General features: G+C 36.7%; 2 protein-coding genes across 2 annotated transcripts in view; one reads left to right on the plus strand and one right to left on the minus strand.

Annotated features, from left to right (window-relative positions):
* Positions 1-24,614, minus strand: part of LOC119828230 — a 32,163-nt gene that overhangs the window by 1,893 nt on the left and 5,656 nt on the right. The window contains exons 2-23 of the mRNA XM_038350333.1: positions 23,761-23,855; positions 16,885-18,412; positions 12,859-13,082; positions 11,974-12,173; positions 10,952-10,972; positions 10,470-10,595; positions 9,814-10,036; positions 8,348-8,436; positions 7,863-8,041; positions 7,116-7,252; positions 6,318-6,469; positions 5,962-6,085; positions 5,680-5,835; positions 5,155-5,310; positions 4,545-4,656; positions 4,004-4,253; positions 3,199-3,433; positions 2,571-2,663; positions 2,331-2,421; positions 1,356-1,628; positions 612-739; positions 7-66 (exon numbers count right to left, since the gene is read on the minus strand). Coding sequence (XP_038206261.1) covers positions 7-66; positions 612-739; positions 1,356-1,628; positions 2,331-2,421; positions 2,571-2,663; positions 3,199-3,433; positions 4,004-4,253; positions 4,545-4,656; positions 5,155-5,310; positions 5,680-5,835; positions 5,962-6,085; positions 6,318-6,469; positions 7,116-7,252; positions 7,863-8,041; positions 8,348-8,436; positions 9,814-10,036; positions 10,470-10,595; positions 10,952-10,972; positions 11,974-12,173; positions 12,859-13,082; positions 16,885-18,382 — 4,527 coding nt within the window. The 5' untranslated portion in view covers positions 18,383-18,412; positions 23,761-23,855. The remainder of the gene's footprint in view (positions 1-6; positions 67-611; positions 740-1,355; positions 1,629-2,330; positions 2,422-2,570; positions 2,664-3,198; positions 3,434-4,003; positions 4,254-4,544; positions 4,657-5,154; positions 5,311-5,679; positions 5,836-5,961; positions 6,086-6,317; positions 6,470-7,115; positions 7,253-7,862; positions 8,042-8,347; positions 8,437-9,813; positions 10,037-10,469; positions 10,596-10,951; positions 10,973-11,973; positions 12,174-12,858; positions 13,083-16,884; positions 18,413-23,760; positions 23,856-24,614) is intronic.
* LOC119828231 lies at positions 19,052-23,283 on the plus strand. The gene is made up of 7 exons (XM_038350334.1): positions 19,052-19,241; positions 19,372-19,456; positions 19,826-19,902; positions 20,377-20,559; positions 21,282-21,453; positions 21,852-21,931; positions 22,927-23,283. Exons 1-7 carry the CDS (start codon positions 19,052-19,054, stop codon positions 23,109-23,111), a joined length of 972 nt encoding a protein of 323 aa, XP_038206262.1. The 3' UTR covers positions 23,112-23,283.

Below are 24,614 nucleotides of genomic sequence, written 5' to 3' on the forward strand. Positions count from 1 at the left end.
GCGCGCCGCGAACGCGCCCGCGTGCCGCTCCAGCCCCTCGCCCAGCCCCGACACCCACTGCCACACCTGGGACAGTGCAATGTGCCTTTTAGCTATACAAATTAATGACTAGCTGCACGCCCCGGATCCGCCCGGATTGACGTTCGTAAATCATTTAAATGCACTCGATCATTCATGAGTTATAGGTGTGTTACTAATAAGACTTTCTCTTTGATATACATTAATATTCAACAGTATTCGTGATGTTATAGGTCTCGAAGAATAACAAATTAAACAAAACATTGTTCATATAATTTTGTTATTATATTCATTTGTTCATGCTTTTGTATTTTTTACAAAATGCTCTGTGAATCAAATAATCTATATTTTATTTTGAGCCAGATCAGACCATGATATTCTATATTATATATTCATAGATATCAATCTTCATCCAAATCTTTAAAGATGCTTTAGAACTCGGAATATACGATGTATTATGAATCAAAGCAAGTTTTGATGTATGTACCAGTACACAGAATGTGCTTTTGCCCACCCATACCGAAACCGAAAACCGAAAAACAGTCTGTTCAAAACGTAAATCTACAAGTGGTAGCTAGCGTGTGGTGAGTCACCTGCTGCTTAGTCCACAGCGTGACGGCGCGGCTGTGCGGCTGCGGCGAGAGGCTCGCCTCGCTGGCGGCGGCCGAGAGCGGCTCCCACGGCACCTCGCCGTCCACTACACAAGTCGGAGCTTTCTTCACTGCGCACCATACCATTAAGTGACGTGTTATATGACTATTGTTGCATACATATATACTTCGAATGTGGCAAAGTAAAACAAAACGAGAAGAAAATGTTTTTAAGAAAAATTACGTTCGAAATTCAACTTAATAAGAGTAATAGGAATTTCTAAGTTCATTAAAATAGATCAATAATTCAATAATAAGCAATCGATGGACAAAAAGTAAAAAAAAAAATTGTAACAATATCAAAGAGCTTAACGATACCCCTTCTCCCAAATTAAAAGCAAACAATTACAATGCGTTAACACAATATGCTTTGCTCATATTAAAACAAGAAACAATAATAAGCACAAAATATTATGACTGCACAACGATAGAATGTAACGATATAGAAGTAAATATAAAGTCTTCCCTGAAAGCAATATTCATCATATTATGTATTTTTAAATATTATTATATCATATTAAATATTATTAAATAGTCAAAATATAGTTATAAATTTAAACTGTTCCTAAACCGAATAAAAGATTCATCATAAACATAATTATATCAAAATACCATCCGTATATGGCCACCCTAAAATAACTACAAATTAAAAAATGAGTACAATTCACGTGTTATATATTCATATACCTCTTGCGTTCGCCTCGCTGACGGCCTGTCGTATCTCATCCACCAGCTCGTTGGTGAGCTGCACCGGGTCCGGGTGAGCCGAGTGCGGCGCCGTGTGGGGCACGTGTGACGCGTGTGACGCTTGTGACGGTTGTGACGCGTGTGACGCGTGTGACGCGTGTGACGCGTGTGTCGCATGCGGCGGGTTAGGCGACGAGCCCGCCAACCGCCGCTCGCGCTCCGCCAACACTTGCTTGAGTTGCTCTGCGAGTGACGCAGCTGGTCCTAACGGTTCTACGTATTTACTAACTTACTTATCTCCGTTGAGATATTTGGAATACCTACTACTTATATATACACTAAAATATATAGTACATCAGCGTAAACGTACCTAACTGTGATATCCTACTAATGACATAACCGAAAGAAATCTGCACTAACAGTATGCAATATGGTATTTTAGTCCAAATAATATATCCTATTGTGCTTTACTGTGAAAATACAATAATGCTTTCTTATAAGTTTTGGTATAGTCATATGTATTTAAATATAGATCAGTAGGATATAAATATTTTAAAGTGAAATTTTCTGTTATTCACAACAGTTGCTAAAATCATAGAATTGCAAAAGTGAAAAATAATAATATGTGTTTACAAAAGCACATCGAATAATTAGTATATAATATGATACGAGATTTATCACTTGAAGGCAGTTTTTGAATACACAGAAGCAGGAAGACAACACAAGGTCAGTAAAGATATTCACTAGTAAGTTTGCAATAAAACTGTAATTCGCCAGAGAGAATATACTGTAATTATATATTTTTTAACGTTGGTGTCAGCTATATCATCATAATTTTTATTTTAAATACCGCTTTTAAGCTGAGAAAAATACTGCATTTGGAATATTAGTCATTTGCAAACTTTTTAGCGGCTATCGAGCATAAGCAATTTGCCACAGATTATATATTTATTTCGTTTCAACAAGCAATGTTACCAGATAGCTGATGGTGTCTTGGATCCCGCGAATACAGAGCGTCGTCCGCCACAGAGCCAACTGAACTGCCGCAACTCTGTCGTGTTTCGCGCTGTTTCACATTAAAAAAATTATATTGTCAAAATGGTTGTTTACTACGTCTCACGAAATACATTATTTCTGAATGGAAGTCCATGTAAATTTCATTCTTAATTAGCTTCCACATCAACATTCTAAATTTTTCTTCTATTATTAACTTACTGATATTTGAGAGGCGTGCGGCGGTGCACCAGACGTCGATTCGCTTAAAGATTCATCTGCCGAATCATTATAGGAGTCATCCAGCCCATCGTACTGTAACAACAAAATATTTGTTAATAATAAAGTATTGAGTTGACTGAATATTATCCTGTAAACAAAAAAAATATATATACTATTGTCTACGCACATTTCAAATAGTCTCATATCACTCGCATGTAGGCGCGGATTTATAAAAAAATTAAAAATAAAATTGAAAAAACTATATGTTTAACGCATAACTATAACTGCATAGGCATATTTGTTTAGTATTTAGCAACTCTTTCGAGCATTACGTATGACACTATGTATCTTGAGCTTTTTTGTATATCAACTGGTTCTTGCACGTTTTTGTCATTTTCAGGGTACAAATTTTCACCCCTTGTATAAAAACAAGGGACGAAAAAGACTCCTTGGGGATATAATTAATCACAATTATTTCTTAACAGACATCATACTGAAATTTGGCATGCAGGTGGCTATCTGCTCACTAGGAGCAGTAGTTTGGGTTGTGCGTCGATAGATCTGTCAGTCAGTCAAATGTGCACATAAAGCACAAGTGAGGGTGGAGATGCAAGATGGCGGCGCTCACCGAGCTGGCGTTGCTGAGCGAGTGCGGCGAGTGCGGCGAGTGCGAGGCGTGCGAGTGCGGCGCGTGGTGGCGGTGGCGCGCCAGGTCGGTGCGCGCGCGGTGCGCCGACGTGTCCAGCAGCGACGAGCGCGGCACCGCCGCGTCCAGCTCGCGCGACAGCCCGCCCGCGCCCACCTGCCCGCCTTCCGAGCACACGCCGCCGCCCCCGCCGCCCCCGCCGCCCCCGCCGCTGCTCCTGGAACATTCATTGGCGATGTAGGCAGGCACACTGCAATATATATGAGTATCGAACAAGTTTTTTTTTATGCCATAGTCGGACCTTGGACCGGGTGGTACGTCTAACGGTAAGCGATCACCACCGCCCATGAAAATGAAGGATAGAAGGGCGGAAGGGAAATGAAATGATATGGAAGGGCGAAACACAGTAGCATGCTATTATTTCTCGCCGGTTCAATCAGCAGCAGAGCTACCTAATACAGCCTACTGAAGTAAACCATGCACTGTATGGGAAAAAGTATCATGTTATAAACACAGATCTCATCTACTGTAACAGTAAACATTTATGCAAATTATTTATCTGTGTCTTACAAATTCCAAGTATGGAATAAGTACAATGTTTAAATTTTTTTTTTTGGCAACAAGCGACACACAGCGACAGGGCTTTAATTAAGCGAACTCGTATATATCTGTGGACTTCACATGGTTTTCTTTTTTAAATTAAAAGTATCACTTTCAATTTACTTTAAGATACACTACTCTACTAACATGCCTAATTTGTCATATCATCATAAAACTGAAACCTTACATGGTGTCCGTGAGTGCGCCATTGTTCGGCGCGCTACTAGCGGGCGCGTGTGACGTCACAGCGGCGGGCGGTGACGTCACCGGGGCTGACGTCACGGGCGCGCTCACCGGCTTCACCTCACTCGCTGTAGTCACGGTCACATCGCCGAGATCTGGCGGCTCACGTTGCCTTTTTTCTGATTTATCCACTTTCGCGTACTCATCCTCTATAGGTGATAAATCAGATAGATCGCTATCTGAACTCCATGGATCTGTGGAAAATATTATATATTAAATTTAAACACACAAAAATTTCCCCATCCAACCCAATACACTTAGAGAGTAATTGATCTAATAAAGTACATTACAATTTTTTAGTTTTACATCAAGTACATAGGAAGCAATTTTTTTTTTTTTATTACGTTTCTCACCGTTAAAAAATATCAAGATCAAAAGAAGCCAAATCGATTCAGCCATTTTCAAGTGTAAGTGTGACAAACAGGAATTGATGTTTATACTTGTTCGTTCAGTTATTAATTACATATCTTAAAAAAATAAAATACCGTTAATAAGCAGTGGATCTGGATCTGGCTTCCTGGGGAGCGGCGGTGTTTCTCGTCGCGCTGATGGCTCGTGCGGCAGCATCACGGGGAGACCTGCCTTTTTCTGCGTCTCCTGTTTACATTAATAAATCAATTAAGACAATGTAATATGTTTATTTTAAATATAAATGGGTCCTGTTCCACACAATGAGAGTACAAACTTACAAAACACTTAAAGGAGCTTAAATAAATAAAAAAAATCTTTTTATTTTTTTGAATCCTAGTTGTACGTTGACATTATGTCAGTTTCAAATGATACGTACCACAGAACACATAAAAGAGGCCTCACAAGGGAGTAACCGGCGTGCTGTTCATATAATATGAGCGTTCTGAATTTTCGTAAGTCAACCTATATGTTGAATAAAACGACATAATATCGAACACATTGAAAATTATGCATTGCTTGTAAGCGAGCGATCATATGCTTATTGCGATTCAGCCACAAGTGCAGAGTGTAGTGAAGTTAAATAACGGGGCACGCGTTCCGATACAATTCAGTTCTTTCCATCCTCTTATCTGTTCTGCGATACGGCCAGTACGGGCAGGCGTAGGCCTAGGCGCATGTACGAACCAGCAGGAGCACCTCGAGGCGCGCGACGCGCTCGTGCAGCGCGGAGAGCGCGGCCGCGTACTCGCGGTGCGCCTCGCGCAGCGTGCCGCTCCACCACTCCTCGCGCGCGCGCACCATCGAGCGCGTGCGCCGCCACTCGCGCAGCGCGCGACGCGCCTGCACGTACGTACAAATTCAAATATTTATATCATCAATTACACTTTTGAATGTGTGATTTCCAATAAGGTGGTTATATTTGGTGGTATGAATCGTATTATGAAAAATAATATAATTACTTAGTACGATAATTATCAATCACACTTCGAATAATTACTAGGTGCACTGTACAGCATCTAGCTGATATAATAAACAATTAAGCTCGCCCCGCACTCCTCCATTCCCTTAGGCAATTTGGTTTTCATGTTTGCATTAAATCTCATCCACATCGAGTAGTTCCTGAGATTAGCTCATTCAAGCAAGTAACCGAACAAAAAGAGTTCAGCTTTACATATAAGTATGGATATTAATTTGAATATCCCAACCGACCTTCTCGTACTTGTCCGTAGCGCGCCGCGCCGCGTGCGTGGCGCGCGCCAGCGAGTCCCGCAGCGCGTCGTCGGGCGGCGCGCGCTGCGCCCACCACTCGCGCATGCGCGCCGTGATCTCCGCGCCGCTGCCGCCGCCCGCCTCCATGCCCACCAGCTGACAAATATAATCATGGTACTTCAAATTTTCTCGCGAGAGATAAAAAACCAATAAACGAAAATAAAATTGATGAAAAGCTATTAATCAAAAGATAAAATAAAAAAAGAAAAAAAACTTATATACCTCATTGACTAGCGCCTTTAGCTGCAAGATATCCGGATGTCGCACGGTGGCAGCCGACTCAGCGGCCGCCTGCTGTGAGTCCTCCTCCTCTACCTGTTGTCGCCGCTGACGTTCTCGAGATGCTCTATAATTTTTATTTCATTCCAAATTAAAATCTTGTTCTAAGGTTAAAGTCAGTGTTATCATTTAATGTCTACAATTTATTCATCAATTATTGTTTTGAAAATTACTTAATTTTGGTCACTAAGTTTTCAAACGCATCTTTACTTTTCTTTCTTATTCTTAACTTCTTTACATTAAGGTAGTATTATAACATCTTTATAATACAAATAACATTATGTTTAACAATTATTTACCTTTCTTCTCTTTCTTTATCAGCGGCCAACGACTGTCGTATAAGATGCGCTACTTCACTGTTCTCAGGATCTTTTTCTCTGCCTATAAGAAATTTAACCGGACCAGATGTGTTCCTCAGCACTGACGCCGCGTAAGCTTGTGTTACACCAACCTAATAAAAATAATATGAAATGAATTCTGTTAAACTGGTATAAAGGTATTAATAATAATAAAATATAATAGTTTAAAAAAACTATAAAACACGCTTTAACAAAAATCATATTTTGCAAATTGAAAACTGGAATAATTTTATCAAATTAGTGTATTGTCATCGGTCCTCAATAAATCTACAAAGTTTGAACGAAATCTGGCCGTTTAAAGTGGGTCAAAATCGCGCCCAAAGAAGTCAGTTACAAACAAACAAACATACAAACAAACAAACATACAAACAAACAAACATACAGGTGAAGCTAATAAAAAGCGTGTAAAAATGGGTAGGCAATTCTCGATTTCAAAGTCACATAATTTGTATCAACATCATACTAAAATATAATGTGGACTTTAAATTATATCTCATGCCTCTTTGCTTCAATAACAATAAATATGAAAAATGTAAGTATTAATATTTACTCTACTTATACACAAAATAATTTGTTCGGATACATTTTCTACACTAATATTATACAGAGGAAACATTTTCACGCCAAACCACTGGACTGATTTTAAAAATTCTTTAACCATAACAAAGCTGCAACTTGACAGTGACAAAGGCTATATATGATCACGGGCGAACAGCTAGTAATATATAAAGCACTTACTAAACTCTTCCCATCGACCTCAATGATCTGATCGTTAACTTGTATGCGTCCGTCTCGCGCGGCGGCTCCGCTCTCAGTGATCGTCTTAACAAATATGCCCAATTTCTCTAAGCCCGCGTCGGCGCCAACACCCATTCCTGTAACAGATTATTTTGTTTAAAACGTAATGTTAGTTTTTATTAGAGATCATTTATTACATATCTTTCATAATTAGAGTTATGATTAAGTATTTCGAATCAAATCGAATTTTAAATTAATTATTTGATACGTCTAGATTGGATGAAAGTTTTCGGATACACTGCTAGATGAAAAATCAACTTTATAACATATCAATTATATAAAAAAACGGACACCTGGTAATTTAAATAGTTTGTTTGGCTATAAATTTATGCTTAATATATACTTTTTAATGTGAATGCATTGCAAAAATACCCTAAAAATGTATGAGATGACAATACCCTACGTATGAATGTTCATGATGCTACTTAAATAAAATTTAATGATAATAATATCCTATTTCTTATTTTAGAAACTCTATCGTCAAATACATTATATATACGTGCTTGCGTGCGGTTGGTAGACGTCATACTTCAATGAAAAGTGCCTTCAAGGAGAAGCTACACTAGACGTAAAAACCGCCAGTCATTTACCCATAGCGACGACGGAACAAAGTATTGTCTAGATCTCTTTCTATTGACTACGACTTTGGAGCTGAACTCAATACACATAGATTACAAAAGCACCCACCAATGATAGACAGGCCGAGCCCATCGGCGCCCTTGACCAGGTCGACGGGGAAGACGTGCATCTTCTCGACGCGCTTCTCCAGCTCGTACTCGGCGGACGCGGCCACCGGGTCCACGTCCTCGTTGCGCCGGTCGTACTCGCGCACCGAGTGCGTCGAGAACACACGCATCGGCTCCGTACTGGAAACGCATATATACAATTATTATTTGTGTGATCAATTATGGTGCAATTATTTCTTTTATTAATTTTTTTCAAATTAATATGTGAAAATTGTAATTGAAATAAAATTATACAATACATTATAGAAATACAAGAAACTCAAAGGGAACTTTTTATTATTTATTTTTATTCATGTTTGATAGTTATAAACAAAATTTAACAAAAGGAAGTATGTAACTACAAAATAACATACTTTATAAGTTTAAACTTCGAAGCAGAATCAATGATATGTAAAAAAAAAATTAGAATATGTTTAAGTGACATACCTGAATTTAACTTTACTACTTTTCTTAACAAATACTGGTGGGTAATAATCATCATCATCATCCTCTTCTATAGGAGGAAGACCCGCAACCTGGAATTTACGATTATTGTTTTAGCAATTAAGTTAGTTTAGTTTAGTTTAAGTATTAGTAGGATATGGTATTAATCCACATGTATAATTCTCGGAAGTTTTGATTTCATTTTACATAAATTATTTTTTTTTTTTTATTTAGGTGCAGTTCCAGCGGCCAACATCCCCTACACCTTCAGTATAATTAAATTCAGGCGACGTATTTCTAAAATCATCAATTCATTCAAAAAAATGTACATTGTATCTCAACTTCGTTGTAACAGCACACTGTGTGCTCCGAGTGTATTATTAAAGTAACCCATATGCTTAAATATGATGCTCATGTAACACATTATTAATTACTATTCCAGAGAATTAAAAACTCATTTTGCTGAATCTAACCTAACATTTATAGTATGTACCATGGGGCCCTAGCTACATTTTGTTGTACACTAAAAAAATAATATTCATCTGGCTAGGCATAAAACCATCAGGTTTATGTATCAACATAATCAATTTTTTTATCTAAAATTTTTGCTTTATATATATTAATTATTACCAAATAAGAATGTGCGCGTCAATAACGTTAATCTGTTAAAGTTCAACAAAAAACATGGAAAGCCAAGCTTTTTCTTTTATTAAAGATTTATTTGCCTAATTAGTAAGACTTATATTAGTTTTAATAAACCTACCATACCCATTTTTTAAATTTATCAGCAATGACATCACAATTTGCCTTTTGCCTTTTGCCAACGCTTTTTGCCTTTAGTATAAAGCAAAGTCGCTTCTCGCGTTTGTCCCTATGTATGTATGCATGCTTAGATCTTTAAAAGTACACAACGGATTTCGATGGGGTGTTTTTGACAGTGATTCAAGAGGAAGGTTTACACGCATCTATTAAACTACTCCGAATTGAACGGATGCGAAGCCGCAGACAAAAGCTAATCCTATCCTACTATCCTACTAATCCTACTAATATTATAAATGCAAAAGTTTGTAAGTGTGTGTGATTGTTACTCTTTCACGCAAAAACTACTGAACTGATTGAAATTGAACTGATTGACAATGAAATTTGGTACGTAGTTAGCTGGACAACTGGTATAAGATACAGGCAACTTTATATTCCTATATTCCTACGGGATACGGACTCACGCGGGTGAAACCGCGGGGCGCAGCTAGTATTATCAATGCGAAAGTTTGTGAGTATGTGTATGTTTGTTACACTTTCACGCAAGAACTACTGAACCGATTGCAATGAAATTTGGTACGTAGATGGAACAACTGGACAACTGGAACAACATATAGACAATTTTCTATCCCGATATTCCCACGGGGCACAGACTTACGCCGGTGACACCGCGGGGCGCAGCTAGTTTCGCATAAACGGTAACCACTCACTTCCGTATAAAAGTGTCCATCCTCGAAGTAATGTATGCCGTTCTCCTCGGCGAGCTCGCGCAGCGCGCGCGGCGGGTACGACTCGAACACGCCGTCCGGCTCGGGCGCGCGCGCGGCGGGCGGCGGGCCGCGCGCCGGCGCCGCGTCGCGCGCGCGGTCCCCGCCCGCGCCCGCGTCCGCCTCCAGCGACACGAACTCGTAGCTCTCGTCCACTGACTGCATGCTGCGACGCGTGATTGCGCGCGCGCGACCATTGTTTTATTACTTAAGCCGTATATGTGAGAACTTTCTGAGTACATGTTACAAGTTTACGCTGATAAATATTTTGTATCGTTTCGATTGCGATATGTATTTTTATAGTATGTTTATATATAATGAGCTACATTAATTATTACATACAATATATTGCTTAAAATTGTAGTATTATTGAATTTTAGAATTATTTTCGATTAGATATTGTGTTTGTGTATGATTTATTGCTTCATTCGCCTCGAGAAGGTTAGTATATGATACATATCATAGAACAACATTATTTATTTTGATAGTTTTATTTCCAGTTTAGTAGAACAGTGATAAATGGTAAAACTACATTATGGCGATTCAAAATCTGTTTGGATAAATAAAGTTGAAGTTTGAGTTTAAAATGAGCAAATCACCTCTCGTATGAGAGCACAGACTGGTAGCTATCGTTGAGCGAGACGCCGTTGTCGTGCGGCAACGCGTGCGGCGACAGCATCGCCACTATCTCTTGCGCCTGCTCGTCCGACAGCAGAGCTTCTTGCCTGTACCATGTTTTTAGGCACAATTTAATGCTAAATTTCAATTGGTAGTATAAGATCGTGTTAATATTTGTATTATGAAATATTAAGACATAATGGCTATCGTCTGGTTTCTGCTTAGTTAATTATAATTGTAATTTGGATCACAGATTCTGTCAAAATTTCTTGATACTGATAACAATCAACTAAAACCTGTTCAAATCGCAAATAATGATAATGTTGTGAATTCAAAAACGCAAATCGCAGACACAAGAAAATAATTTCCGCATTCAAAGATACATTCGAATAAGTAGAAATCACACATCAACGAAATAGCGCAAAAATGTAAGTATCAGTTGTCGAGAACTAACCAAGCTTACCTAAGTTTTTTCTCCAGAATACTGCAATGTGATCGGGCAAGAATGAAGCGTTGTGCAGGCAGCATGCAAATGATAAAAATACGACGTTTAATACACGTATGAAGCTGGCAGTAGAACTTATGATTCGCAAATAGTAATACTTACATGTACATAAGATTGTAAATAAAGAAATAGCGTGCAACAAAAATAATATTATTATAATATAATTACATTTCCTGGCTACATCAACACATGAAAGTATTGAATGAGAAAGAAAATAGCGCAAATGATAAGTTTCATAGAAACAGTAAAGCAACATTCAAAGACGACAGAATAAAAGTATATTACATAATTATAAAGCAGTAAAACGCAGAGTATCCTAATTGCCAAATTCATTAACTCTCATGTTTTAAACATTATATCATTAGACATAATAAGCCTGAAGAGTTGGTCAGCTGTTGTGCGATTATAAGCAACAATTAATTATTCATGTATACAATAAATTAACTGATTATCACTAATAAAATCAACCTGCTGTCAACGCAAAAAAGACAAAGAATAGCACAGCAGGTAATTAGCGCTAAGAATTATAAAACGCAAATATCATTAATTACTCCCTATGAATGTGTTAATGCACATGTTATATTCATTTATTATATTATATATGAATATATTTTTTTATGTCATCGTCGACAATGGAGCTGGTGGGTAAGCGCTACCACCGCCCATGAACATTTGGCGAGGCGTAGGCGTAGTAAGGTCGATTGCAAAACGTACGCCTCAATAAATGGCTTGCCGAATTTAAATTAGAAAGGGATTTAGAAAGGATTGAAGAAAGGAATAAAAGAAAGGCCAGGGAAGAGTAAGGAAAAGGATCTGGGCTTCCGGCTCCCCCACTCGACGAACGACAAACGGTAGCATGCTACTATTTCAGCCGGTCTTCTACGGGGGTGTGGTACTTCTCCGGTGCGAGTTGGCCCAATTCGTGCCGAAGCGTATTCAACTCCCACATAAACGTAGTAGTATTAAGCGGTGAGTCGCACCTGGAGCTGAGAAGTATCTCGGCCTCGTCCGGCGTCATGCTGTCCGGCTGCTTGGCGTCCGCGTCGTCGTAGTCGGCCGCGTCGCTGCCGCGCGCGCCCTCCGCCGGGTGCTCCTCGGACACGCTCCATTGGCTGGTGGTCGATTTGTCGAGCACCTCTATGGAGCCTTGACTCGCTTCGCTTACAACGACACCCGAATCCTGGAATAAATTGCGGCGGTTTTCACACAATTATACACTTATGTTGTATGGCCTGTACGGGCATACTTTAGACAAGTTATCGTGTATTAGTTATTCTGGCTTTACAATATTTGCTTTAGTATATTTTAGCACAATTTTTAACCCACAGGCACTATATCTCTGTAACATGTTTTTACGAATTCATGTCTTTGTACGTGTAACTAAACGATTCCCTAGCAGCTTGGTTGACCAATGACTACCTGTATACAGATATGGTATAGGTAAAGTGGTTTAATTTTTTTAACTAAATTTAAACCAACTTGGAATTGTCAGAACTAGACAAAATTTAAATGCAACACCACATGGTAGACAACAATTTTCAAATAAATAAAAAGATAGATTATAAAAAAACATCAGTTCACCCAGTAAAGTTAGGAAGAAACAAACAAAAAATACAGTCATTTTATATATATATATATATATATATATATATATATATATATATATATATATATATATATATATATATATATATATATATATATATATTATAGTCATTTTACTAATTTTTAAGTCTAACCGACTTCCGACCATGATTACTTATTATATTTCTTAACAACCATTTCAATATATACCCACGTATAGGTAGTAGGTATATTACGTTATTTGTATGATAATATTGTTATATTGCGTTGCTACTACTAACCTGCTGTAAAACCGACAAAGTATCCGGATCGGATCGTGCGCGCTCCGCATCGCGTATATCGCGGGTGAGGGGCGGCGGCGGCTCCCGGTACTCGGCGGGTCGCAGCCTGGCCACCACCTCTGGGGACGGCTCATTGAAGCCGCCCTCGTCCGAGACACTGGACGTGCGCGAACGTGTTCGGCCCGTGACCTCATCTGCCTCTGATGATTTCCGACCGCCGCCTACTGGAATATGCCAATTTTCGAATACAAGTTATAGTTATACATGTTAGTCAACCAATGCACCTTAACAATCCAAAGCGTTATTGAAATAATGTAACGAAGGACTCTTTCTAGTAATTTTATGTTATCAGTGCTTTTATGTAATATACATATCATGTTAATAATTTTTCATTTATCATTCGAAGATTCAGTTCAAGTAAAACCATCATTTTACAGTGTTCATTTTTGTGGTCGTCGTGTATAGTTATATACTAAATTGTATTAATAAAAAACGAATGCTTATAAGCGGCGCTTCTTCTCACTCACACATAAAAAAGAGAACATCACACATCTTTACACGAGTCAGGCAATTACCTGACTTTCGCATTGCAATTCTGGAGCGTTTACATTGTACAGCGAATGACGTATCTATAAATTTAAAAACATCTGAGGTCGTCTGAATAACAAGATATTTTCTTAATATCAACTGATTAAAAATAGGATCGAGACAATAAATCGATAATAACGTTAAAATAAATGTAGCGTTCTTATTCCTAGCACGTGATTTATTTAGGTTAAGAAGAAATTAGGTTAATACTTCTAATTTTGAAACGAGTTCGACCACAGGTACTCGCATTAGGTCATTAGCGAGCAAGTATCCGGTACAACAAACATCCCACAGTATGCTAATTCGATATTTCATTGATTCAACTAAATAGTTAATTATAGCGTGAAAACTTTCCATGTCTGATATAAGGAAAAATCTTAATTCAAGTGACAAGTTCTCATTATCATAAAATGAGAATTTTTAAAGCACATTCAAAACGCAACAGATACGCTAATGCTAATGGAAGTAATAAAGTAACAGAGTTAGTTTAATAAGTGATAGGTAAATAAAATGACAATCATTTAGTCGTTATTTGCCAATCTAGTACATTGAGCGGCTGGCGAGCTTCGTATTAATTAACACCAGTGTACATTCAATGGGAGCTTTGTTTGCCATTAATTTTCTGCTATTGCTACGCCAAGACTAGACTTATCGTTGAAAGAAACTACTACGCCAGCGCACTGATATGAAAAACTTTATTGTTCCTTAGATAAGAAACGGTTGTACAAACTTAGGGCAATACGGCAACTGGTGATCTAATGAAAACATTTTCTCATTTTTCTTTCATATAAGTACCTACTTCATGCGCTCAATAGCTACTTCTTTTCTTATTAATAGCACGGCTTTGTGAATAAGTCATCATTTTGAATTTTTTATTAGGTCAAGTTTCCTAATAGAGTGTCGTCATAAAAAATAGTTTCTTTTAGACTCGTAAATTTATGAAAACAAGCTCTCTTCCTACGCAATAGTTATATGGGGCTTATTGGTATAATAAAAGCTACGTCGCAAGGTATAAAACAAAGTCGCTTTCCCGCTGTATATACCCGTGTATGCTCTTTAAAGTTAAGCAAAGAATTTGGATGTGATTTTTCTCATAATAAAGTGATTCAAGGGAAAGTTTTATATGTAACATGAATAAATTTGTGTATTTATGATCTGCATCCACTCATGCGAAAAGGCGGGAAGACAGTATCTTAAAACAATCAGATTTATTATCTAAAGAATACATCATCATCTCGGACAACTAAATATAATAAACACAAGAGTATAATTCCCATATTGGTACATTTATAACATGTTTCTGAATTGATTCGTATAATATATACGTTTATATTTCGCATCGTTTCTGTACATAAGTGGCTTTTTATATGTACAAATAAATATGATATTTTATAAATACTCCACGGCTCCATTCGTACATTGAAAACAATTAAGGACTACAGAAATGGACACAAAAAAAATAATTAAGGACTACAGAAATTATACCACTTTCAACATGTTCGAAAATTTGTTTATATATGACAATATTTTTCGGTAATTATGATATTTCTTATATATTAATTTATAGTACATAATTTTATAACTCAAAAATATGCAGTAATAAACAACAAAATCTGTGCAGTAATCTTAGTCTACTTACAAATATAATGAGACTAGCTATCGGCCCTCGTCGTCGGCCGCGTAGTCAAAGGAAAAATAGTAAACAATGAACTAAGTGAAAAAGTTTGTTATATTCTTTATGCTAAAAACTTCTCAACATATCTAGCCGTTATTTCATATGGCCCAGAATAAAAGCAACCTACTTTCTGAAGCCACAGGCCATATATTTATCTACTATCAAAGTATATTGTATATTATAAATATTAAATATTTTAGTTCAATTTTCCAACATAATTTAAAATAAAATAAAAACATTTAATACATATTTCTTAATTTGTTGTACCCATCAATCTAGGAGATATTCAGCAATATGTGAAGGATTTTATTTTATTTAAATATCCTGAAAGCCGTTCCAGCGACAGCTCCGATAGTAGATAAAAATTAATTAATATCTACAGGTATAATGAACCTTCAAAACGTATTTTCATCACTTGATTTATGTAAGAAATATCATTCAATATCTTCACATCCTATTTGTACCACATTATATTATACGTATCGCAAGTTTAACAAAGGTAACAAACCAATGCAACACCCGCAGAGGCGCATATCGCACGGTCGGTGCAGGCAAACTTGCTTCACTTCATCCCCACGCCATCGCGAATCCTGTGTGTCCGCACTACGCACACTCACCCGCACATTTAACTCAAAACGCCGTATTTTGTATGATTTCAATCAACTGCCCGATAATATTCTATATAGTACTGCACGCACGGTTCGATTTATGCATATCATTGTAACTCACTTGTAAAACAAACACGATTTTCAGAACTGTCTGAAATGCATTTTTTTTTTGTTATTTTTGTATTAAAAAAAACTTGTTTAGTATCCGAGACCTCTATGAGAGCGATCTATTATCTTGTAAGTTTAAACTGTTATGTACCATAAAAAAACATAAACAAGATAATAAGTATTTTTTGGTGTAAGTTATACTAAAAATGTCAGCATTCACTTTTTACAAAGACTATAGCAGCAAAATCTATCGAAAATAAAACGAAATCACAAAAAACTTCATAGGCTGAGTTGCGTCTGTTTCCCGTGAATGTGTTGCAAAAATTAAGCCGCAGTTGTTTTTAGAAATTTATCTGATACGTTGTGTGAGATGAATGCACTTATACACACATGAATTCAGAGTGTACTTCACAAACAGAATCGTATATATTAACTTATGAAATGAGCTACACGACACAAGCGAACAATTGAGATAATATTAAGTGTCCCAGTTAAATGCAAAGTAAATAGGTAGGGGCGTACAGGACGACGTCGGTCGAGTTACTGCGTCGTCGCGGCGGAGGCGGCGCCGGAGCATCTAAATCGGGATCGACTCGCAAGTCTCGCAACTCAAATACCTTGACTTCCTCAATATTACATTGAACCCGCTGAGCACGAGACCGCCAAACTAACGTCAATCCACACCCACTTATTTCAACCTCTGACGCTAATTTGCGAGTGCTTGATACACTTCTTCATAGTTTGTATACGTTTTTTTTCAATTTAAACTATTATTTATTCAGTGCGAGACATAGTTTGTACACTCATTACGAGCAAGATGAGATTATAACTGTTAATATGTAAAAAGATGGCTCCACCTCTGATAAACCGATTAAAATATTTGGATGATTTTTTTATCTGTAATAAATTTTATTGTAACACATCTATGACTACTTTACTAGAGTAGTTACACAATATAATAATTGTTATGATAGCTTATCGGTAACGAGATAAATATATCTTTATTTTTAGTGAAAATATATTTGATGTAAAATAAAAAATACTTACTTTGTGATGGTGAAACTGGAGTTGGAGAGGCTGAAGGCGGCAGACTGTGCACTGGAGATGCTAAAGGCGAAGTTAACGGTGATCGATGAACTTCGTCAATGATGTTCACCGGGGACTCCGGTGTTGAGGATCGACGCTTATCCTTTTCCTCCCAATCCGAACTATAGTTTGTCCTTTCATACTTTTCCTCTTCAAGCTCCGTCGGAGATCTTGGAACAACATCACACACATCGGGCCGCTGTGGCACAGAAGGTGCAAGTTCAATTTCCTCTGTCACTTCTTGGGGAGATGGTATCGGAGGACTCAATGGCAATCTGTCATTTGAGACCTGTTTATTGTCATTGGTATCGGCGTCTGTCTCCAAAGGAGGTGAAGACTCCTCAGTTAAAGAGGTGACAGGGGATATACTGTCGGTATGCAAACTTTTGTCCTCTGGTATTGGTGGGGGTGGAGACCTTGGCATTCGTACAGGTGGAGAAGGTAAGATTTTGTGAAATTTGACAGGAGAAACACTGCCTTCGCCCACTACTGTAGTTGACGTTGTAATTGTAGATACACGTTCCACAATTTTTGGCGAGTGCGAATACATATCAGTACGAGGTAATGGTTTAATTTCTTTATCTTGTACATCTTGAACATCCGGCGATACAGACGTTCTTGTTTCCGTTCGTGTCATCACTGTTGAATAAATTTCACCTTTAACGATGGGTGAAGATTCAGACCTAACGGTGGGAGATATACCATTATTGGATCTAGGGGAAGGTAATACAGGTGCGACATTTTTTACAGGACTAGGTGATTTCGCAACATGTACACTTCGATTGACTAAAGCAGAAGGCAGAGTTGAAGGACGTTCCAAGTGCGTGTCTCCAGCACCCGGTGAGAGAGGTGGAGAGTATACCCGCGATGGTACAACATATCTATCCGTAGCTTCTGGAGACTTTCTATCCTGTGCTATGTATTTATTTTCTACTTTTTGTTCAATTTCGTTTCGAGGTCTAGATTTATTAAAATGAGATGTCCAATTCCTTTGTTTTTCGATGAGTTCCTTATTAAAGCGTCTATCAGGTTTTTCTGGTTTTGGAAGTACACTAGGTTTAGCTGGCTTAGGTGGCGGTTGTGAAGCACCATTGGACAATTTGTCTCCATTAATTGCTGGCGGATATGCTGCAGTCGGTGTAACACTACACCTAGGTGGACTTACAGAACCTGCGGAACTTGATCTTGACCGAGAAGGTACTCCGGGTGAAACACCGCGCGTTCCAGCAAAACTTGCAGCTGCGGACGGGGACTTCTCAATACGAAAACCGCGATTTTCTTCTCCTAATTTTTCAAACAACGCTCGGGCGTTGTTGAACCTAGCCAAATGACTTTCAGTTCTAACAACCGACACATCACTTCCACGCATATCTTCGTCGTCTTTTGACGGCATTCCTTGGAATATATTTGCTATTTTTGAAACTTTTGTGCCGTGTACACGTTTCTTGCAGTCCTCCATGCTAGCCGGGTACGGCCGCTTCAATCCAAACTGTAAAAGAGATAATCCAGTGTAAACAAAATTGTGTACTTTCTCATGACTTTCCTAATAATAAAAGAAATAGGCCATTTCTTTCAATGTAAAACTGATAATAAAGATAAGCAAAAGAGCGCGGGTTATTGGCGCTCGACGCAAACACTAGCGCCCGACGCTATCACTCACGACCTGACTCTGCCGTGTGCCGTGTAATTTAACTTGAGATAGCGATACTACTGATAAGGCTCTTACTCATATTAAACGATTGTGAACGGAGTTGACATTGTGTTGTTTTATGGTGTAAGGAATTCACTTTATTAAACATGTAATTGTTGTTATTTCTGTAAATATATTCTCTTATATTATGTAGAACTTGTCAGTTCAATATTTTAATAATAAGTTAATAGAGATGAATCCATACAGTTGAAATAATTATAATAAATAATACACACAAACAAGTACGTTCACTCAATAAATCTTTATCTACCGCATACTACACTATGTGTTTGAAATGGATTTCAGATTAGATTATAATCGATAAAACTTGATAATAATTCAATCACTAATTAATCAGAAATTGTTAATGTCAATAGTTGTTTGTTACCCACATTTAAAAATATGTATTTTCCTACCTTTCTGTTGCTTTTTAATTTGATGTCAACGCAAGTGTTAGAAGCGCAAAGATGTGAAAAGGCTCAAGTGTGTATTACGGATTTATCTCAAACAGAATGTGGTGTAGGTTTTACTTTAACTCAAAATAGCCACATATTTGGCTGCTGCCCGGGTTGCACGCCGATAGGTGACTCGGGGGGTGACGGAGACGATGATGATGATTACAATTTTGGTAAGCGTTCAGGAAACTAAGTAATAATAATAACTATACATGCAATATGCAAGCTTAAATTAATGATGATGTGTCTTTATCATAATTATTAGTGTTTATTTTTTTAAGTAAATATTAATTCAATTACTAGATCATCAATGCCGCCCCCCAGCCAACTGTTTAGCGAACGGATGGTATGCGCCTGTGCAATGCAAAGGCGATGTTTTTACTGGTAGGTAAGTGATAATTACAACAATTATGAAATCTGACAAGAAGTCCTTTTTCGAACATCCGGAACATGAAAACGATTTCTATTCGCATTTACGTAACAAAAAATAGCAAAACAATTAATAATTCATAGGATATTGATTAAATTCAAGTTGAGTTATTATCTTTTCCTAGTAATTCCATCATGGAGATAAGTATTAATTATTAAAGTTAACATACCACGACGAGGGTCGAACTACTGTATATTTATAAAATAAAACAAGGAACATCAATTATTATTCCATGTGACGTCAGAACTCAGAACAAACAATGACTGAACTCGCATGTTTCACTGCACCAATTCATTTCTATTGACATTAAATGTTTATACATCACAGATGTTTCTGCACGGATAAAAACGGTAACAGAATATTTGGACAAATGTGGAGGAACCAAGCAAGCGAGATGACTTGTGGTAAGCATAGTTTTATGTGAGACTGTCAAAATTCTCACCTGCGACATAATAAAACTTGATAAAAAGCAAATAAACTAAAAGTATCAAACAATGTAAAATATTTTTACTACGCAAAGATTTTACAGCAAAGTTATAAAAATTATCCTTAATAATTAACTGTCGCACGGATGAAAATTGAAAGATACGTAGACATTTCACTTCAATGTCAAATAAACAGTCACGGGTCCAATAATAAGTATATAAATATAATATCATGTTTAATATTATTTTATTCTCATCCTTTAGCCGATAATAATAAAAAATAAAATTTTCTATAAAAAAAGACACCGACATTCCAGCGAGGGATGTAGCACTCCCGATTCTAAAATGGGATTAAATGGCAACAAATTCCTATCAAACACAAAAAGAATTCCATCGAATTGAGAACCTTCTTTGTTTTTGAGAACGTTTAAAAAAAATTAAATATATTTCCAGCATGTAGTAGGAGTAGACACGAATTGGAGGAGGAAGGGCATGTTGTTTCTCTGCACTGTTCATCCAATGGTGATTACGAGCCATTGCAATGCAGTGAAGGCATGTGTTGGTGCGTCGAAACAAAAACAGGTCAACCTACTGTCATTCCCGTACCTGAAAACGATATGAAGATGTTGCCTTGTTGTAAGTATCAGGATGTTACAGTTCTGTATTTCGTATTACGCACTTTTCAGTTATTTATATTATACCTATTTCAAATGGAACTCGAACAGGATATTAAGAATTCAGGAGTGGACGCCTTATTTTCAATTGACAGATTTATCAAAGAGAATCACAAGTAGGATGTTGTCAATTTTTTTACAACAATAATAATTGCCAATTAGATTAATCTAAAGTCTAAACTAATGATATAAAGAGGACACATGTGTGTTTTAGTATGTATGTTTGTAATGTTTTCACACAAAAACTATTGGACCAATAAAAAAGTTCTTTCACAATACGGTGTGTGACGTAATTAATGGACACTATCAGGAGAATGATCAAAACATACACATTTTACTTATTCTCTTCTCACAGTTATTAAATCTTTATTTTTGAGTCAATTTCAAGTAATAAAGTAAAAAATACGATTTTTCTTATTATTAAGAAAAAAAACTCTTGAATTTCTGATCTTGAAACTCGGTGACCATATATTTTTTTAAACCATATTAGATTATCCATAGGGAATAAAATTAGCAATTTACCATACATCTTCCAGTGATACTATGACAAAAACAGATTTTCAAAAATGCTTCATTTGGAGTCTCACCGTCATAAAGAGTGGCAATGGGTGTAATTTTAGGATAGGAGTGTTTGCTCATATTTAAATCAATTTTGATTTAATTTCATTGTTATTGACATTTAAGACAGTGCCTCGGCGGTGGGTGAACAGTACTTACGAAGGTGCGAAAGTATAGCGTTCGCATTAGCAACGATACACAAGGAACAATCGGAACATGGAACAAATTTTTTTGGAAACCCAACAACGTTCTGTGATTATGACGGAAGTTATGGACCGTATCAAATTCAGAATGGAATGTAAGTTTCGAGTAGTTTTAAAGCAAGTTGAGTTATTATACATATTTGGCAACTACCTATGAAACATTTAATAGTCGGAAAATTTTAAAAAATTTCTTTATTCTACTTGGTGCCTATTGTCGTCCATAATACAAAATACAATTCTGTTTATATTTTGCAAATTCTATTTTTGCGCGTAGTACACAAACTCAATATGTATTTGCATAAAAATGATATGAACACAATTCTTTTCATTACACTAGGACAACCAAAATGATCACACAATAGAATGCCAATACCAACGTTGAGCAACACCGCGACTTAAAGCTCGAATCATGTGACTTAACTTTCACTTTACTAATTTAGTATAGAAAAGCTATATTTAGGTTAAATTATAAATTATTTCTTTATATTTTTAGTGCCTATTGTACCGGGCGTGATGGTAAAATTCTTGGATCTTGGCAGGTTGTTGTCAGTGAAATGGCTGGAATTAATTGTAGTAAGTACATAATGTGGTTTCAAATTTATTTTTAAAAACCTGTCCCTACGGATCTTAGCTGGAATTAATACAAAAGAAAGTCGACTGAAATAGAATTTCAAACAGTCCCCACAAAATAAGTGTCTATATATAGAAAACGTTTTCGTATGGGAAGTATTTATGTTATGTAATATTTTTGTACAGGAGTTTCGTCTTCGTTAAAGTATCTCGAGTAGTCGGGATTATCAATGGTTATCGTTCATGTGTCACGTCGACACAAGATACGCGGAAACGTACATGTACTGTTAGTGCACAGTGCACACGCATTGCGGAGCGAATTCACGGCGACCGGTTTGCGACCGTGACCCTATTCCCGACATGTTGTATGACTCCATTCATTCTTGACGCTCTGCTGGAATGTGGAAGTCATGTATGGGATCATTTACCAAAACATAACTGTTGAACCAGTTCTCAGAAAACGAAAGTAGTCGTACTATCACAACGCCAAATTAGACGTATAATATACCTATGTTTGATAGGAGCGATGGTTTCATTTTGCACCAAACACATGAGAAATTCTCTTTTTGATAAGTATATAAAATTTAAAATATTCCATTGTATTCATTTTTATGTATATTATATAAAATCAATATCAAATAGCGAGGCTGTTTTCTACCTTAAAAGGCAAGATATTGTAGGCGTGAATTATATAACTGGCGCCATGGCTCACTATCGTTTAAAGGCTTAAAAGCCTACAGTTTTAAAATGTAGAATTATATTAAATTTGTCACTTGATTGACTAACTCGATAGGTAGATAATTATTTTATTCCAATCAACCAATAAAGTGGTTTTACAATAGGTTTTAATTTACATCTACCTCAGTTTAAAATAGTGACGGTGTAGTGTTTATTAAAATTCAATATCTATTACATGTGTATCTATAGTATTGTATCTATTATATATGTACATATGCATTTTCCAAACAATTTATATCTTTGATCCATTAAATTTCCAGACTGCGCTCGTGATTCAACAATACATTTCCCGGAGCGAGGTATGAGAGTATCCGAGGTTTGCCAGCCGAACGGTAACTACCGTGCCAACCAGGTCGCAAACAACATTACCTACTGTGTAGATTCCGATGGCTACTCCATCGATAATAGAGACGATTGGCCTCCCGCTTGCATAAATGCTCTTTAACTCTGGTTGGTTTACAAGTTAGGTCCGTACTGCTGAGAAAGTTGAAATCTAACAGTAAGAGTAATGCTCCTACACTTAATTGACTATTTAACGTATAAATTATAATATTGCAGTATTTAAATGTATTAATTGTTGTTTATTTCGTATTTAAAATAATGATTATACTGATCAATGTACCTACTATTTGGGTATCAGTATGACAAAAAAATGAATTGTTTAATTTTTCATAAAGTACCTATGTGAAGATAATAAATAATTTGAATTTGAATTAGCCATTGTTTTGTTTCTGAAATTATATCACTTTGTTCAAAATGCATTTTCAGTCAACCAACGTCTTAATATTATGATTGTGTTCGACCTTATCAGATATACCTACCTAAGGATCTAAGGATAGATTATGACGATTACATCAATCTTATAATATAAATGATCTCTTAATTACAGTGTCAACATCCATATATAATAAAAACAACTTAAAAAAATATTCCGTCAAAATTGAAAACTACAAATGGTAAATACATTTAGAGGTTTGTTTTATATTAAATACTTGTAAATCTAAAAAAATGTATCTTATCTGTAACAAAAAGTAAACGCAACACGATAAATGTTTACGTTTTTTTTTATTAGATTAGATGAAAGTAATACATACATAACAAATGCTCGCGTGTCGCAAGGCATAAGCGTCGCGCAACTCGTGTCACCCGACGCCGCGCGGCCGCTGCTCCGCCGCGCTAGTCCTGCCATCTGCAACAAAGATCGGATTACTGCAACCACACTTCACCTTAACCAGCTTATAATGCAAGGTCGCTGGTCTACCCGCTTACACGACGTTTGACGACACTGGCACTGCTTTGTCTCTCTCTTGGACGGATGAAGATTATAGCAAAAGTAACCGAGTGGAAATGTCTGTAGCCTATAAAGTACAAATCTAGTAAAACTGTAATTATCGGGAGCTACTACAGAATAGTATATTACACTAAAAATGAAATAAAAGGATCATAGATATATGTAGCGGATCTAGGCCGATTGCAGTTAAACCAGAAGACTTGTGTTTTTTCTTCCAAGAAATTCCATAAAAAAAGGAATTACCCTATTCGGATTGCTTAAAAGTCCTCTCTGTGTACTGGAAGTTCTTGCTTCCTCCATTAATTTCCTTAAAATTAGTAACTGAACCTTCTACCACACTAATGCCTAATATACATATTGTATTACAGGAAAACGTGTTGATTGAAATTCGCTATCAAATTACAACACTAAAAATAAGTACGGGCACGATCAATATCCTTCCGCATGAAATTACACAAAAAATGACCTTAGTCGTTAATAAAAACGCAGTTTAACAATTATGTAGGAATAAATTATAATTACGTATGTAAGTTATTGATTGTATTTCATAACGTTATACTTCAATGAAAATGTGAAAAAAATCTTACAAATAAGTACTCATTCCTTAATAATGTGAAATCAAAATATATTATAATTCGATGAGTAGTAATGAAAAAT

This window comes from Zerene cesonia, chromosome 7 (genome assembly GCF_012273895.1).
Source record: "Zerene cesonia ecotype Mississippi chromosome 7, Zerene_cesonia_1.1, whole genome shotgun sequence".
NCBI lineage: Eukaryota > Metazoa > Arthropoda > Insecta > Lepidoptera > Pieridae > Zerene > Zerene cesonia.